The sequence below is a fragment of the Triturus cristatus genome, chromosome 9 (genome assembly GCF_964204655.1).
Source record: "Triturus cristatus chromosome 9, aTriCri1.1, whole genome shotgun sequence".
Classification (NCBI taxonomy): domain Eukaryota; kingdom Metazoa; phylum Chordata; class Amphibia; order Caudata; family Salamandridae; genus Triturus; species Triturus cristatus.
In genome coordinates this window covers 326264896-326285540 of record NC_140592.1, presented here as the reverse complement: position 1 = coordinate 326285540, position 20645 = coordinate 326264896, and the positions used below count along the sequence as shown (strand labels likewise).

At 43.4% G+C, this 20645-nt stretch overlaps 1 protein-coding gene across 2 annotated transcripts in view; it reads left to right on the top strand.

Moving 5' to 3' along the window:
* The window catches only part of CDHR4 (cadherin related family member 4), a 392851-nt gene extending 376211 nt beyond the window's left edge, over window positions 1–16640 (top strand). Inside the window, exon 20 of one of the 2 annotated variants that reach the window (XM_085625056.1) lies at window positions 14341–16640. In XM_085625056.1, coding sequence (XP_085481182.1) covers window positions 14341–14396 — 56 coding nt within the window. In that variant the 3' untranslated portion in view covers window positions 14397–16640. The remainder of the gene's footprint in view (window positions 1–14340) is intronic. The other variant, XM_085625057.1, reaches the window with a different exon arrangement.
* Window positions 16641–20645: the final 4005 nt, after the last annotated feature.

Sequence of the window (20645 nt, the reverse complement as noted above, 5' to 3'; positions counted from 1 at the left end):
TTGATAGGCATGAACTTACAGTGTCTAGGCGGGAGGCCATCAACTGTGGCTCACTATCCTTCACTTTAAAATCAGTTAAATTGCTAGTTATGGGGGGAGTTCCTGGAGTCATTAAATGTTATTTAGTCACTCTTAGACCTGGTACCATTGGCGTGAGTCTCCCTTCCATTTTTCTGATTGCCATCTCTGTTTTTGATATGTTTTCTTGGTTTAGATGCTTTGGGCACTGTGCCACCTATGGTAGGCACAAGGGCAGGGTGAACTGTATAAGGTAAGACGTAGGACATGCCCTGGTGTGTGTGGCATGTCCTAATAGTGAATCACAGCCATTTTCGTTTTTCACTATTGCAAGGCCACCTGTTCCCCATTGGCCAGAATGGGCAGTTTGATAATTACATCTTATAATCCTAACTGACTCAGGGAACTAGGTAGAGATTCGAGTTTAGTATGCCTGAACTCAGAATGATAAAATACATCTTTTAGTGAAGTTGGTTTTAACATTCTGTGTTTGAAAATATCACTTTTAGAAAGTAGGAGTTTTCTTGCTTAACCGTCCAAGCCTGCCTCTGCTAGGTTGTGTATTTTGAGTCTGGTTCAGTGAGTGATAGGGGGATTCCAGGAGAGAGGGTGAGTCAGCACAGGGCTGAATAGGAAGATCTGCATGTAGATGGGAGGGAGGACCTGAATAGGCCTGTGCCTTCCCTCCACAATGCTGGCTCCTGTGGAGCGTCTGATGTCTCTGCCCTACACTGTGAAAGGAAAGAAGGAGTCTTGTCAACAAAGTGCTCCAGGACTGACCAGAACTTGTTTGGACTAGGCAAAGGCCTCTCTGCCTTCAGAGAACAAAGAGAAAAGTAGTATAAATATGGGGACCCAGACCCCAAGACTTTAGTTCACTTCTGGGAACAAGACAAACCTTTTGCCAAGGAAGCTGCAGGAGTTTGGACTGCCCCTCTGCCAGTGTGCTGTTTGCTGGGTTGACCTGCAGTGGTCTCTTCATTGCCAAGGAAAGGAGAAGGAACTTTTAAAAAACTTTCATAATCTTGCAGAATATTACTCCAAGGGCTTGATCTGAGCTTGCCTCCTGACCAAAGTCTCAGGGATACCAGACTTCACCGCCTTCTGTTTGCCTGCATCTGGAACTTGCTGTTCTAGTCCTACAGAAGGAATCTGCAGTACCGACGCTGGCGAATGACGCCATAATCTGTACCGAAGTCGTGAGCGCTGCTCCGACTTGCAACGTAGACCCAACGCCGGCTGCCGTGCCACATCGATGCCAGCGAACGACATCGTCAGCCTGCCATAGCCGTGAGCGCTGCTCCGACTTGCGACGCCGACCCGACGCCTGCTGCTGTGCCGCATCGACTCCGAAGCCGACATCATCGCGGAGCTGATCGTCGACGTGGGTGGTCAAGAATCCGTCGACATGTGGAAATATGGATTTTTCTGATCAGTTATGTCCCCTATCTTGGACCCCAACGGTTTCATGTATGAATCATAAGTACATGTATGTTCCCTCCAGTTCCAGTTATGAAGACGCAAACACATGTGCGTCCACCGTCAACATGTCCTCTTTCAGATCCGCCATGAATAGGCCGGATATTCCATTCCTAAGTATGAAAGGCCACCGGCTTTATATGGTTCACTTATGCCATTTTACAGTCCAGGCAAGTAGGCCCTGATTCTGTCATCAAACTCTTCTTGCCTTCTGCCTCTGAAAGCTCGAGTCTGAGCCTGCACCTGTGACCATGAACTTTGTCTCATTCTCTGCGCGGCTCACGAAGCCTGACATCAGCCTGTTGCCTGCCAAAAACTGTATTTCACCTTCGAAATTATCTGCTCCGTTCCCTGCCCGATGCATTCCTGTCTAGTAGTTTAAGTAAACATTCTTCCAGCAACCGAGCAAAGGCCCGGCTTCTCTGTCTTTATGCAAGTAATTCATAGCCCTATTACTATGGAAGATTTCTACCCACGCATCTAGTGTAGACACTTAGACGCTTGTACACGCACTAACAGTCAGTATAGTCAGTATAGAATAAGATTCTACTCTAAGAAGACCTCTCTTTTGGATAACATAGTTCTTTAAACATAGGATGTTAGATATGATTTGGGATTAGGTTGACTTGACCCTCCAGACTTCTGTCGCCACATGTAGAGCTAAATGTCAAGTCCCCTTCACCCCCTAGTTGCACGTCAATCACACGTCATGCGGCTGCGCGCGCATTTCTGCCAAGTATTTCTGCTGACATTGCGAAATTCTTTCATGGAACCACCCTATTATGACGTCACACCTGATGACGTTCCCTAGTCACTCCCAGTTACGCCTACTTTTTGCTGCGCATGAATATATTATCCACACTATCAATTGTTACGCCTCTTGTATTTGCTTCATTGTAATGCCTATTGTATAAAAGTGATTGATTGTCAATAACGTATGTACTTCACTTCCTGAACCTTCGTGGTGATGGAACTTGGAGCAACCGATTCGAATCTACCATTGGAATAAAGCCCATTCCGAACCTCTAATACCACGGATTCTGCCTCTTATTTACTGAGCTATTTTATTATGTTTCTGTATCAAATTAAGTCCCGGTAATTAAATTATTTACCACATGAATGGCGCCCGAACAGGGACACTTTCTCATCTCACGCGCCGGCGGTGAGTTGCAGGCCCGGTCTCCTGCCACAGCTGGACGGACAACAACGCGTACCAGCAGGATTTCCTGTATCTCCCTCCGGTCAAGCGGGGGCGACTGAGGCTGCGATCAACACCCAGACGAGGCGGTGAGAAGTGCGAAGTATCCCGACCAGAGCCTAGCTGAGAGAGCAAGATCCGAGGTATACAGAGGCCCACCAGTTTCCGAAGTCCCGAGTCGAGTCCAGTTTCCGAAGTCCCGAGTCGAGTCCAGTCCGGTTCAAGTTCAGTTCAGTTTCCGAGGCCTTCCGTTTCCGAGCTACCCGGTGAGTACCATTACTGGGGAGGCGTTCTGACGTGCACATAGGTTGTGCCGGTCAAGACGGGTTTGGGTACACAAATCCGGTCTGCACTGTTTCAGCAGTATATCTGTACTGTTTAGCAGTATATCTAGTATATCAAGTATATAAATTCAGAATAACTCAGATAATGTCGAGTATTATGTTTAGTGATTAAGTTTTCCTTAGATCGTCATCATCATTGTTGCTCGGTTAAATGTTAAATGTTAAATGTTTTAAATACGTTCTGCATATTGTGGTATGAATGACTGTTCATTATTGTGTATATTTGTATTAAGTTTGTTCAAGATCAAGTATCAGACCAGTTCTCAATATGCCGCTCTTTTCGAAATTAAGACAGATCACAACTAGAAAAGGGGTACTCGAAGAAGCCGTTCCTATTCCTCCTAGGGATACTCCAGGGTACTTCATGTATCATAAACATGGCTTAGACGCTATATTATTTCTTGATTTATGGGTAGACTACACCAAGGAATTACCAGAAAGTCAGAAGTGGCCCGCAGCTGGGACCTGGGATGCAGAGTGCATCATGAAAGTAGAGGAAGAGTTATGGAAAAGGAAAGTCAGACAGTCACAGAAAGACGCCGTTGAGTTATGGCGTAAAAAATCTCATAGACGTACAGAAAAAGCACTCCGACAGGAAGAGAAAAATAGAGGGAATTCAAATAAAGTCCGAGAAAATCTATTAATTGAAGAAGGTACACGAGTGAAGTCAGAACAAATAGACAGACAAAGAAATGCCCTTATGAATGGTATGTATCCCCTCCTGGCCGAGGGATTACCTAAGGCTACTCCGGAAATACCAAAAGACTTGCCACCCCCATTATTTCCAATAAAAGTACATCCTAAGGGACATCCTAGAACCGCAGAAGATGTTTTTCTTTCCTCATATTTAGATGACGCAGCTCCCGAGTATGCTAATCCCGCCCCACATAGACCGCCTGCCAGGGAGGTTCAACGTCAAGATCCAGTATCTGTATCTCTACAGCAACAAATTCCGACACAAGTTCCGGCAAGCACATCTGGTTCTACATCTGTTCCTACAGCTACTTCTATAGCTGTGTCCACACCTATAGTTGCTGTGTCGCGTTCAACGAATCCTTTCACGCCCGATACCCCAGACGGGGCTACGGGAGGTGCTACCAACATTTTTTCTACGCCACCCAGAATAAATAAACTTACCTTTCAAGAATCTGCACATTCACGTACCCCCAAACTCATAAATGCCCGTACGCTTAAGGAACTTCTTGTAGATTGTAGATATGACCCTGTGCCCGGCAAAGAGGACGAAATGATCATGGCATCATTACGTATCAGACGAGCCGCGGTGTATCTAGGGAAGTTACCAGGAATGACTGCGCATCTAGATAATATATATCATTTTGTCCAAACAGGGCGAGATTCTGAATGTATTAACAGAGCTATGGAATACCAGAAAGTGGAGATACAGGGGGAACTGTTACGTTTCCTTATAAATTGTGTGATCAGAAATCAAGACCGACCGGGGGTAGACCCGGAAGCAATGCAAATTCTTACCAGATGGAGCCAGAATATATCAGAAGGGAGACATGATAAGCAAAATTGTATAATAGCCATGTGCCGAAAGATCCGTAAAGAAATAGAACGCCTACACGAAGAGAGATTAGCGGTAGACCAGTTCGAACAAAGCGAGGAGGAAGGATCAGGACTGCCCACAGGACAGTCAGAAACGATAGCATATGTAGGTAGAGGAAGATCTTGTAATAGTACTAGATGTTTTATTGACCCGATACGTCCGATATGTCCAGATAATAACAGGAATTTCCAAACACCTATAATAAATATAAGGTCCCCCGAGCATTCGTTCCAAGCCGCTGACAAATTACTCCGAGAACGAAGGGGTTATCATTTTCTCGATTCTATGGATGAACAAGAATTAGCCAGGTCAGCCGTTCAATGGGTTGACAGTCCCGGAATGTATGGTGATGATACAGTAGCACACACATTTATGAATCTCACCCCAGATGAACAGCGTTTAGCTGGGATTTATATGATTCAACAACTCCTTATACTATATCAGAGTCAGCATTCAGATCCTGGTCCTTTACCTGAAATACTGACTGAATTACTCAAGAATAGATGGAGAGGTTCAGGTACTAAGTTAATTAAAGAAATACTAGAATCAAGAAAGCAGTAAATTCTCTTTGTATGCCCAGAACATGTCTCACTGCCCATTAAGGAAAGAACCACGTATTACATGGACCGACAGAATCCCTTACGAGAAGTACACCCAATAAAAGGCGAGGACAATGAGTTCAAACGTGTATTTGTATATACGCCCATATCGAAAATAGAATTGTTACAAATGAAGAAAGTGGTACCCAGTCATGACAAAGACCCAGCGGGTTTCCACCGAGAAATTAAAGACATGTTACTCATGGGAGAGTATACCTATCCCGACATTATGACAATATTAAAGGTATTAATGCCTGCTGGCATTTATGAAAAACTCAAGGAAAAAGAGTGGGAGGTGGGAGACCAAAAGATAGAATGGTCAGCATTAGAAGCAGAAGAAAAGGCCCGAACTGCAGGAGCAGGGCTTGGGGATAAAACTAAAGCACTACCAGGTTTACTAGTGCAGGTACTACCACGTTTATTAACTACGAAAAAGGAAGATTGGGGTACAATTTCAGCCTGTAAACAGAAGCAAGATGAAGACACTAGTGATTTCTATGCCCGATTTGAAAAATGTTTTGGTATAAATAGTGGCATAAAAGCAAGTAGCGAATCATACCCACATCTGTTTGTGACAAAATTAGTTGAAAATTCCTTGCCTCAAGTGAAGAATAGAGTATTAAAATTCGAGAGTACCTGGCAAGGTAACACTCCATCACAAATGTTACAAATGTTACAGTACCATCACAATAGAATTAGAGAGGAACAAGAACATGAACAAAGACGCATGAAAGACACGAAAATGAAAATGCTAGTCTCCCAGACAGTTCCAGCTGAAGGACATAAAAAGGGTACGACACACTCCGGTGATTCAACAGGACCTGTAAAAGGGACATGCAACTATTGTAAAAAGCCAGGTCATTACGTACACGATTGTCCAGGTTTGAAACATAATATCGCCATAGGTAATACAAAAGAAAGACCACGGCCACCTAGACAGGATCAGAATGAACAAGGAGCCCCGCAGCATGCACAGTCCATGCCAGTTCCACCACAGTCTATACAGTTTGTGCCAGCTGCACCAGCGCTGCCTGTTGCTGCCACCCAAACCACGACACGACAACTGTACCAGACCGCACAGTACGACTATCCTGATTATCAACGATACGCATGAACCAGCCTAGAGAGGGAAGTTGACTTACCCCTTATTGAGGTCCCTGTAGACCAAGAAGGACCTTATGTACATAGTGAATTATTAGGCCAAGATAGAAAATTTTTACTCGATACCGGGGCAAGTCGAACAACAATAAAACGTAGTGAAGTTCCAGGGGCACCCCTCTCAGGCTCACAGAATATTTCCCTTGGTTTTTCAGGAAAACCTATTGTTAATGAAGTATCACAGCCTCTTCCACTTACGATAGGACCTTTGACCCGAACTACAGATTTATTGCTTACTAAATCATGTCCAGAAAACTTGTTAGGTATAAAAACACTGAAAGCTCTAGGAGCTATAATATGTTGTTCTCCGGAAGGAGTAAGATTGTTTTTACGTGATTTTAAAGGTCATTATGTGTCTAGAGACATGGATCCCCGATTGCAGACTTTACCTACACATCTATGGGCACAAGGCCCTACTGATGTTGGTTGCATGAATATTACACCATATCGAGTTACACTAAAGGCAGGAGTAGTACTACCACGAATGCGACAATACAAGTTACCACCAGATGCTGTAGTGGCTTTACTGCAAATCATTGACGAGCTCATTGCCCAAGGAGTAGTTGTGGAAACAGACTCCAATGTATGTAATTCACCGATAATTCCGATTCTTAAACGAACAGATCCGAAGGCCCCGCCAGTATACCGATTGGTTATTGATCTGCGCGAATTAAACAAATGCATTGTGCCACAATTCCCTGTGGTCCCAGATATCTCATCATTACTGACAGCTATTGATTCCGAAGCAACATTCTTTACTGTAATTGATCTCAAGAATGCCTTTTTCAGCGTCCCAATAGATTCGGAAAGCCAATACTTGTTCGGATTTAGTTTAAATGGACGTAGCTTTAAATTCTCCCGCGCACCTCAAGGATTTACAGAAAGCCCCAGCATCTATAGCCAAGCACTGAAACGAGAACTCGACAGTATCCACATGCCAGTTAACACCGCCTTGCTTCAATATGTCGATGATCTGCTGATCACCGCGAGAAGCGAACCAGAATGTGAGAAAGCATCACTGACAGTTTTACAATTTCTAGCCGAAAAGGGGCACAAGGTGTCCCCTTCTAAGCTGCAATTCTGTGTCCAGCGAGTTGTTTATCTTGGACACTCGCTGTCCAAGGAGGGAAGGCAGCTTACACCCGACCGCATTCAGTTAATAGCTAACATGCCAATACCCAAGACACAAAAGGAGGTGCGGGCTTTCATAGGCCTCACTTCATATTGTAGGCAGTGGATCCCTCAGTATGCATTTCTAGCAAAACCACTCATTCAGTTGACAACGCAGGAGGCAGCCCCATCGACTGTCCTCCCTTGGACTCAGGAACATACACAAGCTTTTGAAAGCTTAAAGACAGCCTTATGTCAAGCACCTGTTTTAGCAACACCATGTTACAGTAAACAGTTTACACTCTTTGTTACAGAGCGCGAAGGTACTGCCCTGTCAGTACTCACTCAGGAACAAGCAGGAGCACACAAACCATGTGCTTATTTTTCTAGTACATTAGATCCAGTAGCTCAGGCTTTGCCTGCGTGCCTGAAATCAGTGGCAGCGACAGCTTTAGCAATCAGACAAAGCGATGCCATAGTGTTAGGACATCCATTGACAGTTCAAGTACCACATGCAGTAGAGGTTCTCGTGAATCGAACGCAAACACAACACTTGACTATAGCACGACTTACAGGGTATGAACTAACATTGTTTCAGCCACATATAGAAATCAGACGTTGTAACACATTGAATCCTGCCACACTTTTACCTGTAATCGGAACAGACCCACTAGCCCATGACTGTATTGAAGTTATTACAATCACGACGAAACCCAGACAAGACTTAACCGATGTCCCATTGTCAGACCCAGACCTGACGTTGTATGTAGATGGTTCATGTATGAGAACAGGTACAGGCGAACTAGTGGCCGCTTACGCAGTCACAACAGATACTGAAATCATTGAAACAAATTGCATAAATACCTTGTCAGCTCAAACCGCAGAGCTCGTCGCTCTGACACAAGCCTGTATTCAAGCCACAAATAAAAAAGTCAACATATACACTGATTCACGTTATGCATTCGGAGTTGTACATGACTTCGGCGTGCTGTGGCGAGAGAAAGGTTATTTAACTTCTCACGGTGCCCACATTCAGCACGGACCCCTCATTCATGCCTTATTAGATGCAATACATCTACCCACTGCAATATCAATTATGAAATGTAAAGCTCATACGAAAGTTACTGATATCATTTCTCAAGGCAATGATCTAGCTGACAGAACAGCTAAACAGACTGCTCAAACTCAAACATCCGACATGACAAAGACAATAGTCCCGACGCCAACACATTGTATGACGATTAAAGATCCTACTCTTGACGTAATTGATATACAGACACATGCTACACCAGACGAAATAAAGAAATGGACTGAATTAGGAGGGATCCAAACGGATCAAGGATGGATGATGAAGGAAAAGTCTGTGTGGTTCCTTCCTGATTCAATGGTCCAAGTCGTTATTAACACTGTACATAGTCCAGCACATCTAGGAGAAAAAGCTATGCTAGATAGCATTCAACACATTTGGTTCAATAAACATTTACGAGCAGCAGCTAAACAAAAAGTTCGTACCTGTATGATCTGTTGCCAGTTCAACCCAGGAAAAGGTGTTCCCGTAGAACAGGGTGGATTTCAGCCTCCTGATCACCCTTTTGAAGTCCTCCAGATGGATTATATCCAGATGGAACGATGTCGAGGATTCAAATATGTTCTCGTAGTTGTCTGTGCCCTTTCCCGTTGGACGGAGGCATACCCGGTTTCAGATTACACTGCCCCGACTACTGCCAAACAGTTGGTTCGAGAATTCTTCCCACGATACGGTTTACCACGTGTTGTTCACTCAGATAACGGCCAGCCGTTCTCATCCGAACTAATGAAACACGTTTCACTTTTGTTAGGCTATCAGTGGAAATTCCACTGTGTCCGACACCCCGAGGCAGCAGGTCTCGTAGAAAGACATAATCAAACTCTGAAAATTAGATTGTCCAAAATATGCAGAGAGAAAGGTGTCGACTGGGTAGTAGCATTACCAGTTGCACTCTTTTACATGAGAATGGTAGCACACTCTCGAACAGGGCTATCCCCGTATGAGGTGATCTTCGGCAGACCACCAAATATGTGGGGGACGCCTATACCACGCAAAATAACTGATATTGACTGTAATATGCTGACAGATTACCTGGCTTCCTTGATGTCTGCACTACAATCTTGTCGTTCACAGGTAGCTGCAGCTTTTCCTGACAACACTGAGGTGAAACCCCATGACGTAATTCCAGGCGACCTGGTCCTAGTGAGGAACTTTGATCGAAAGACTCAGCTGGATCCAAGGTGGAAGTCGCCGCAGCTGGTCTTGCTCACCACAAGGACAGCCGTGAAGATCGAGGGCAGGAAAGGCTGGATTCATTCAAGTCATATCAAGAAATTCCATGGACTACCATCGGACGTGAATACCACACCTCGTGTGTCTTCACCCATTGACTCAAAACTTCCTTTTGTTGAAAAGAGTAATTCCGAACTTTATAAACTAAAACTCAGGTCTAATCAGTCAAGCAATTTGATTGTTTAAGTCCTCTCCAAGGTGAAGCGGTTGAATTGTCTCTGACATGTATCCCTTAGACCTGAATAGAGAATGCACCCGAAAAATGTTGAAACGACAGGCGTACTGTAAATCACTGCGTAGTCATTGCACAGTGACGTTATTAATTTTGTTTTCCTTAAGTCTTTTAATAATTACTGCAAGTATATTGTTGCACATATATTATCCTATTTCTAGACATGTTTACAATGTTACTGCTGAACATTCTTTTAGTGAATTACCTCCGCTTGAGTTGTCTTATAGATTTGCGCTGCGCAATAACACATTTATTAGTATGTTACATCATTCCCATCAGGTTAGCAATGCTACAAATTGTTGGATATGTGACCGACTCCCTCCCTATCAGAATTATAAAGGAATTCTACCTCTCTTTCCATACCCGTTCACACACAACGGCTCCTGTGGAGCATGGTTTAGCTTAATCAATTCCCTAGATTCGAATTCTGCAGTTTATCAAGATAACTGGGTATGGGGAAATTTGAACTTAGTTTTGCTTAAAGTCTGCTACCCTAACAAGGAGGGACTTCCCCAGAGAACAGGAACTGATCTAGAAAATGAAGTGTATGGATTAGGTAATTTTACGCTTAATCTTATGATCCTAAATGTCGAATCCGAAGCTACTCCAATTTTGCCCGCTATGTCAATATTTCCAGTAAAAGGTGAATTATGTGTAAGAAAGAATGGTTCCATACATATGGGCCATAGTAGATGCACCACTGTAGTAGAATTTAGTGATCAAGGCAAGTCTACATTTAGAGCTTCCCGCCATTCCTATTTCATATGTGGTCAGACGGCATATGTACGTTTGCCTCTAGATTGGGATGGTACTTGCTACATTGGATTCCTTTTGCCACCTGTTTTCCTAGCTCCTCCTGATTATCACAGAAATACTCATTTAGTATATAATAGAGTAAGGAGAGATCTCCCAATAGTTGATTACACTGAAACAGCATGGGAAAAATACACAGATTTCAATAAAGGTCTCTTTCCCTATATAGGTACCGTTACTAATAGTAAGCTGATACGTAGATTAACTAGAACCCTTGAAGCAGTAGTGAACGAAACTATTTCCGCCTTAGGCAATTTAACAGAAGAGCAGTCTGCTATGCGGATTGTTGTGCTTCAAAATCGTCTTGTCCTTGACGTCATCCTGGCCGATAGGGGCGGAGCTTGTAGGGTCATCGGATCAAGCTGTTGCATTTTCATACCAGAAAATTCGCCATCTGTATATAAAGCCTTAACTCGCCTTCATAAGATTGTAAGCCAGATACACCAGAATCCAGGCACCTAGACTTGGTCCGGTTGGTTTTGGAGTGTATTATCTACCTTTGGATGGAAGGTCCTATCCTTCCTAGGTATTGGCCTTCTCATACTATTCAGTTGCTGTCTATGTCTACAGTGTGGACCAGCGATCTGTGGTCTGTGTGCCACATCGTGTATTCCACCACCAAGATTTCATTCATCACGGAAGAAGAAAGAAGAACAAATGATGCTATATGAACAGATCAACGGATTGATGAAGATTGATATCTCTTAACGGGCAAGTAGGGGACAAGGAGGGAATGTGGAAATATGGATTTTTCTGATCAGTTATGTCCCCTATCTTGGACCCCAACGGTTTCATGTATGAATCATAAGTACATGTATGTTCCCTCCAGTTCCAGTTATGAAGACGCAAACACATGTGCGTCCACCGTCAACATGTCCTCTTTCAGATCCGCCATGAATAGGCCGGATATTCCATTCCTAAGTATGAAAGGCCACCGGCTTTATATGGTTCACTTATGCCATTTTACAGTCCAGGCAAGTAGGCCCTGATTCTGTCATCAAACTCTTCTTGCCTTCTGCCTCTGAAAGCTCGAGTCTGAGCCTGCACCTGTGACCATGAACTTTGTCTCATTCTCTGCGCGGCTCACGAAGCCTGACATCAGCCTGTTGCCTGCCAAAAACTGTATTTCACCTTCGAAATTATCTGCTCCGTTCCCTGCCCGATGCATTCCTGTCTAGTAGTTTAAGTAAACATTCTTCCAGCAACCGAGCAAAGGCCCGGCTTCTCTGTCTTTATGCAAGTAATTCATAGCCCTATTACTATGGAAGATTTCTACCCACGCATCTAGTGTAGACACTTAGACGCTTGTACACGCACTAACAGTCAGTATAGTCAGTATAGAATAAGATTCTACTCTAAGAAGACCTCTCTTTTGGATAACATAGTTCTTTAAACATAGGATGTTAGATATGATTTGGGATTAGGTTGACTTGACCCTCCAGACTTCTGTCGCCACATGTAGAGCTAAATGTCAAGTCCCCTTCACCCCCTAGTTGCACGTCAATCACACGTCATGCGGCTGCGCGCGCATTTCTGCCAAGTATTTCTGCTGACATTGCGAAATTCTTTCATGGAACCACCCTATTATGACGTCACACCTGATGACGTTCCCTAGTCACTCCCAGTTACGCCTACTTTTTGCTACGCATGAATATATTATCCACACTATCAATTGTTACGCCTCTTGTATTTGCTTCATTGTAATGCCTATTGTATAAAAGTGATTGATTGTCAATAACGTATGTACTTCACTTCCTGAACCTTCGTGGTGATGGAACTTGGAGCAACCGATTCGAATCTACCATTGGAATAAAGCCCATTCCGAACCTCTAATACCACGGATTCTGCCTCTTATTTACTGAGCTATTTTATTATGTTTCTGTATCAAATTAAGTCCCGGTAATTAAATTATTTACCACAGACAACGTGACATCGTACGGAACCGTGGTTTCGGCGTCATCGTGACGTCACCTCCTCTCCGGTCAGGAACCGGCGCCTCTCCTGCCTGCACAAGCATCCAGGTCCCGACGCATCATCTCCCCCGGAGCAAGGAACCGACGCTGCAACGCTCCAATGACGCCGCATCTCCCCGATGCCGTGACCTGTCTTTGTTTTCGCTTTTCCAAGGTACTGTTCTTGGTGGGTCTATTTTGACTCTGGGCCCGACGCCGCGCACCTCGCGGTCGGCGCCGTACTTTGGAATCTCTTTGACCTTGACGTTGTGATAAATCCCGTTGGGGTTATCTATTGCTAAAGACTAATTTTAAGTGAATAACCTATTTTTAAACTAATTTTACCATCTTGAAGAATTCTTATTAAGTACAGTATTGTGGATTTTTGTTGTTTATGGTCTTGTGATAAGTCTATATAAAGAATACCTATTTTTATAATACAACCTGTGTGGTGTCCATCTGTAGTGTTTTCACTGTATTACTGTATGTGTTCACAAATGCTTAACACACTGCCTCTGAGATAAGCCTGTCTGCTCGTGCCAAGATACCAAGGGGGTGAGTAGGGGTTATCTAGTAATGTAATCCCCTTTTCCTGACTTAGAAGTAAGGGTCCCTATTTGGTCAAAGGTACCTACCTACCTCTGCCAACTAGAGACCCCCAGTTCTAACAGCCACCTCTCAACTGATGTGATGATGCAAGATGGGGGCTGTAGGTGGTACTGTTATTACAGCCTCAACCATTCTTCTGAGTTACAAAAGGCTGGACAAGACCTCCTCCATGTGAGATACATTCTTATAGTCTCTTGCCCACCAAGAACCACTATGGTGACTTCAAACAAGATACTTTCCTTCTGTTGTTTTGCAGTTGATAGGAGAATTAACAATTGATCCAACTTCTTAGGATTTCACTATTGTTAAGTGTCTATTAGTCTAGCAAGGCTCTCAAGTACCATAAATAGTATTTGTCTTCCATTCCTATTTTTAATGTGGTCCTTGACTTGATTCCATACACCACTGACCCAGAAATGAAGTACAGTACTGCATATTTGTTTCATCCCTTTCCACTAGGTGCCTTTTTCTCTATTTTTCAACTCGCCTTAGCAGTCTAACTGATAAGAATCAGACGTAAGTACCCTGAAATAGGACTTGTGGCCTGTGTGCTCACCCTTCAGTAAATGGGTCTGGAAGCAGGATGTAGACTTTATTGATTCTGCATGCTACTGGCAGTCTTTGTCTACCGTTGTCTGCAGAATTTTCGATATGGCGTAAAATGGCCTTGTTCCCAAACAACTATCAGTAGGAATTTTTCCCAGTGTGCTCCGCTCCTCCCAATAAACGTGGTAAACTAAATGTGCTGAAAGAGCAAGAAAAAGGAGATTCTACCTAGTGGTAACTGTATATTGCAAACATGACCCACTGAAAAATTATTACAACTGCACCAAGTGTTGTAACATGTCCATGTTGTATACTTAATTATTTGTTAACAAATAAAATGTTGCCTTATCAATTGTGATCTACAAAGAAGTAACTGTGATTTCTGTCTATAGTTACAGGACGAGATTACATCTTCAACAGCCAAACTGGAGAATGGCGCTGGGTTTGAGGGGCATCAACTGTTTTTACTTCTCACACCAGTAGAACACGAATCAACCTTTAAATATTTTGTTTCATCAACTAAGCATCTTATGTAGGAATATCATGAGAGGGTGTGCCTCCTCTTCTGAAATGATTAAATACCTACTTACCTCATCACTTATATGTTTGTCACCATCCAAAAAGTGAATGCATCCCTGGGCATCCCAGGACAGATCAATTAACAATTGCAGGATCTGACCATTCCCCCTGAAAACAGACATTCATATCACTGCTGCAGGAATCTGCTAAGGAAATTCTCAGGATTAACATGAACTAGAAATACATATTGAATTTGTACAAAGTATGGGACTCAATGACAGTGCTGTGTTGTGGCCTTTAAGATGTCAAGTCTTCAATCACAGGACTGACATGGCACATACAACTTCTTAATCTGTGCATCTCAGGCCAAATGGAATGATAGGCAGTCCTCACTGAGATGGAATATCCAGCAGGCATCCAGTTGTTCTGTTTGGCTTTGCCATGTTATATCTATGAATGCCATGAGGTATATTAGCTTTAACTTTCTGCTCATTGGAGAGTAAACTTCTATGAAAAACGTTTGATTATTTCTTTATAAGAAGAAATTAAATATGGTTATTTTAGCTAGCAAATTAGCAGCATTATTCAATGTTTTTACCACATTAATAGTAAACATCATTTGCCACTCCAATATTGTGTACAACCTATATACATATGTATCCTGTCTCAGTTTATATAGGAAAATCATGGTGCAGTGTGAATGGGTTCTTGTTTTGGTAAGGTGTGCCTGCAAATAGTAAGCACACGGCAAATCATGTCCACCCTTCCTTGCCCCAAACCTTACTGTAGAAGCAACCAGCAAGGTTATTAATATTTATGAGTTTGTACCTTCTGGATTGAACTGAGTATTATCTGCCAATGGACAGAGGTTGATCCAGAAAAGTCACCATTCTTCAAACATGCCACACCATCACATCCAATATGAGAAGAGACTGAAGTACAGCCATTGATTGTGGCTTTTTACCTCAGTTAGTACACTGTCAGAATGCCATTGTATTTGAAATGTGGTACCACACAGACCACTTCCTCTTTGTGAATCGTCACAGGATCTCCCACATGGACTGAGTTGAATACCAAACGATGCATGTAACCAGTCTCGCAGTAACATATTTCTGTAGATCGCACTGTATATTAGGCCAAATTAATGGAGTCGGTTGTCCCTTCATGGAAACTTGTGTTGCCAAGGGCCAATGCCAATAAGCGCACAACTAAAACATTAAGAACTTAGGGCTTGATTTGTATAGCAGTGGTAGAATACTCAGTCAAAATGGCGATGGAGTATCCTTACCACCAGTATGATGATCCGGAGTACAATCTAACCACTAGGTTATAAATCAAACATTTAGGGGCTGATTTATAACTTGGCGACCGGATTATACTCCACAAGGGTGACAGAGTAAATTCCTCCATCGCCCTTATGGAGTACCAGTCTGCCAAATTTAGAAAACATTTTATCAACCCTTCAGACATTTCTAACTTTTACTGGAACAACCGTCAAGGTGGTTATTGTGAATGTATTGGAGCTCTGCTGAACAGCTTCAAGTTTTCAAAACTCTTTTTATTTTAAAAAACAAAGCCCAAAAGTGGGTTTTTGTTTTTGAAAATAAAAAAAAGCAAAGGTTTTGCAAGTTGGGCATTTTTCGTTTTTAACTGCCCCTTACCGCCATGGTTTGCCTAACAGTGATGGGAAGTAAAAAAAAACGCGATATGTCTACCTATCTAAATCGGTGGACATATAACCGGAGTAATGGCCATACAAGAAGCTTGACCACAGCAGAGACGGAGTAGTCTCTAGCATTGCCAAACTTTGGTCCACCCACATATATATTCAGCAGACGGACCATTATATTGGTGGTAATGATACTCTGTATGCATTGCGACAGATTATGCTTACCGCCAATACATAAATCAGGCCCTTACTTATCTAGAGTTCGGCAGGCAAAGTCCTATGCCACAAACATGTTGGAGTATCCTCTCCGCCAAGCTGTTGCTTCACCCACTTTATTTAGATTCAGGTAATCAGTCGTGTTTAAGCTAGCTACACTGGCGCAAACCTTAACCCAAGCGCCCCACAGGTATCATTACTGTTATTCTGTAGCATGTCCACAAACTCAAGGTATGTGTGTATTTTGTGATCTATGTGGGTTTTTAAATCAATTAAAATGTGATAATCAAAATAAAAGCTTGTCTGTCATTATTCATAATAGAAACCATGACACATCAGGGAGTTCAACACTGTAAAAGGCAGGACATTTAAACCATTAAGGGCCTGATTATGATGTTGGTCAGCTTTCCGACCGACATCTGAGGTTTACAGTCTGACCGCCTCATTACTATGAAGGCGGTCAGAGAGTAAACCGGCCGGTCTGACCGACTGCCTCCCGATGGGCTCAAGGGGCCTGTCGGCCAGTTGGAACTGCAACGTATTGCCTTTAAGATGGCGTTACCTCCATTGGGATTATGATATCGGTTTCAGACAGCCTTTCCATGCGGGCCTTTCCGATATGGAATGGCTGTCAGAAAGCAACTTTGGGGCCCCTAGCACGACCCAATTGCCTCCGCGGCCTACGGTTGTGGGCCTGGGGGCACCATAGGTGCCCCCCTGTAAATCCCTGCACCTGCCACAGGGTGCAGGGATTTACAAAACTCCCATTTCTCTATGGGAGATTGTGCTGCGGTCAGTGTCCGACCTCAGCACAAGCTCCCATGGAGCAATGGGAGTGTGCGACCGCACCATGTTTGGCTGCATAGTAATTGCGGTGTCGGGACCACCCACCAGAGGTCGGTTGGTCCAAAGACAAGGCAACTCGAACTGACAACATAATCAGGCCCTTAGTGTTTTACCTTCTTGTTTTATAATACTTACTGTCAATTCTCTAAACCTTCCCATAGAGATAAGTAAGCTTTTCAATGGAAATTACTTCCCGGTAAGTCTTATTTGCAAAGAGTTATTCGGATTATACAGTCAAACAGATTTTTGAGTGATCCTATTGACTATTTGATGTGGCGGGGTCACATGAGACTGGTATAATTTTAAAGTGGTGGTGAGGAAACCCTAACACGAACTTCACTGAGTAGGTGAAGCGAGCCGGCCTAAGGGTATACTGGATCCTCTAGACATTTCTGAAAAACAAGCACAATAAAAAAAATAATGCCTTTTGCAAAACATTGCCTAAAATGTGAAAGGTTTGAAAAATAATTTTGAGGATCTAGTCATGAAATATTTCAACACAGCCAGGTGTTTCTCCCAGAAGCATTATATTTTTGCAGCAGTAAATACTAACCGAAATGGTTATGTATGATGCAGTGCAGTCTCATGTATGATCTAGTGTTGCAAACAGGCACGCTTGACCTTGTGTCCGCCTGCCTAGGACTGTGAGCTCCACTCAGAGTTCGTGCCACGCACCCTACTCCTTTAAGTACAGAGACTTCAATGGTCAAACTGTTTTCCTTTTCGAAAGTGAATATAGGTGGAAATTACTATAAAATTTATTTTAAAAAATCTGGTTCACATCGTCAACTGTTTGAATGACAACAAAATTCTGCCATCTCTTTAGAAAACAAGCATTTGCAATACAATATGTCTCGCATTTTTTTAGAGTTAGAGTTATTGGCGTTGTAATGGAAATGTATTTTACTTATGTGAGAGCAAGCGCGGAAATGATAGAAAGGGAGAGCGAGTTGCTATATAGAGATAGTTAGAGTTATCTGCGTATATAAGTGTGAGGTAGAGTGACGAGAGAGAGAAAGAGAATGAGATAGAGATTGAAAAGAGAGTTAGAGAAAGGTAGAGTTACATGCTGGAGGCCGGGGATACTTGTGAAGCTGCTCCCAAAGCTACTGATATATATTTTGGTGTCACGTTACTTTATACATTTACTATTGCAATGCAAAAACAATCTATGGACGCATCATGGTGGTCCATGTACGTTATGTATTTGTTGTTCAGGTTTAGAAGACTCATGTAGGCTTCATGTTATTAAATGCGTTAATGCACTTAACTTTCACAGGTCAGTTAGCATAATGGTGTTGCTCATTAAAAATTCTGACGGGGACCAAGTATGGCTTGGATATGCAGGTTCCCAAGTTCATTTGAGTTGCTGCGGTATATGTGTGCGTCCCTTGCATGCACATTTTAGGTGTGATTTGCAATAATTTTTTTAATGTGCATCTAAAAAAAATAAAAAAGGAAAACATGCAACAAACCCAGCAAGTGTTTCAGAAACTATGTATTTTGTGTAGGCCTGGGCTAAATTTCCGTTCCGCACGCGGAAAATGCGATAATATGACATTTTCGTGTTCCGCAGAGAGCGCGAAAATGTAAAAATGTCCGCATTCCGCAGCTTAGCGATAATTTGTTTCTTGCTCGCGCTTTAAAATAATACATTCTCGCGCGCACGCTATCGCCTTACCTGAATCCCCTCGTTCGCCGACAAGTTTTCCTGATCCGGTCGCGTTCTCCACGAGATGTTGGATTGTTGGTAGCCATTTGCACTGTCTCGCGACAGTTCGCGCCCGCAGTAATGTCATTGGTCGCGCGATCACGCCTTTCTTCTCGCGATCATGCACCGCGAGAAGAGTGAAAACAAGATGGCCGCGCCCGCGAGCAACCGCATGGGTAAGTTGGCGAGCCGCGACCACGCAGAAAATACCGTGAACGGGCGGGAAAAAAACTTCTGCATCTTCGCGATATTTCCGCGTGTTTGCGGAGATTTTTAATATTTTCGCGATAATTTGCGAAAGTCACTTTCGCAAATTCCGCCCACCCCTAATTTTGTGCAGGTGGCTCACTTGCGATAGTGGGAATACTGCAAATAATCAGATTTTTCCACATTCGCAAGTCACACCTAGAGGAGTAGCAGGTGCTAGCTAGTTCATTGGTAAATAGGAGAAACATGTATGGCTGATATCAGAAGTGGAAGTGATGCGTGATGGAGGCAAAGGAGGGGGATCGTTTATGCTGGTAGTAGGGGGAGGGAGTAGACCCCTTGGTTGGGGAGGGAGTCTTTTTTGAGCTAGAAGTTAATAATGATAATGGAGGCTAAGGGCAGGGGGTCGGACACTCACAGGCACATTCTGGATTTCCATTCCACGGTACTGCAGCAACAGCCCCATGAAGGCCCGCGTATCCCACCAGCCTGCGGCATCAGACTTTTGTGATGTGGATATAAGAGAGGCAGAAACAACGGGACAATGTAAGAGGCGCGGGGGTCAAAGAGGACAGATGGATGTAAAAGGGACAGACCAGCAAAAATAAGTTAGGAAGCTGGAGAAAGAAATGAGAGGTGAATGGCAGTACATGAATGGGACATGTAGATGTAAGAGCGGAAGAACAATCATAAAACCTTACACAGAGAAGAGAGAGGGAACAGTAAGGGGTGGATGTAGAAGGGCGGAATCAGTGAGAAAAGTAAGAGGCGGGGGAGAGATGGGTGGGAAACATCTGAAATTGTCGCTACATTCGTGTAGTTTCATTGTGCCAAGCGGTAATTTTCTTTCACACCTGTCTGTGGAGCAATCACATCCTTTGCATGTGAATAAACCAGCGATTACCAATTGTGAGCGCGCATGCTAAATATTGCTTTTCCCAGGCTTTTGTTCATCCCACAGCTTGGTTACGGCAGATGTGAGTCACTCCTTCGGTGTGCTGGAGGAGAGAGAGCGTTGGAACATCACTTGTAACAATAGTCTTATTTAAACGGATAGATGTAACTCTGGCACACCTTGCTTAGTTTCAGCCAGTCATTACGTTTCCTCATTGAGCGCGTCGTCCCCTGGAGGGGTGCAGACAAAATGAGTAAATCAATACACGAAAGACAACACAATGAAAACTAATCCTCCCCAGCACATCTTGTCACGCAGAGCATGTGCAGTGATTGCTTCAATGAGGACGACGACTCCGACAAGGAAACTGCCAATGACAGTTTTGCAGGCTTGTTTCCTAAGAAAGTTTCAAGATAAACAAATACGTAAAAGTATACACTCGAACTTTAAATCTACTCATTCAAAGAGAGATTAATCCCAGGGTTCCTTTAGCCCCATTGTAAGCGCTCCATCGTCGTCATATATTGGAACACTAGTGCCCGCACCCGCATGAAAGTCGCATTGTTGAGAAAGCGATGCTTCTCAGCAATACCCCACCCTCCTCACGCACACCGATACTCACAGTACCAATATA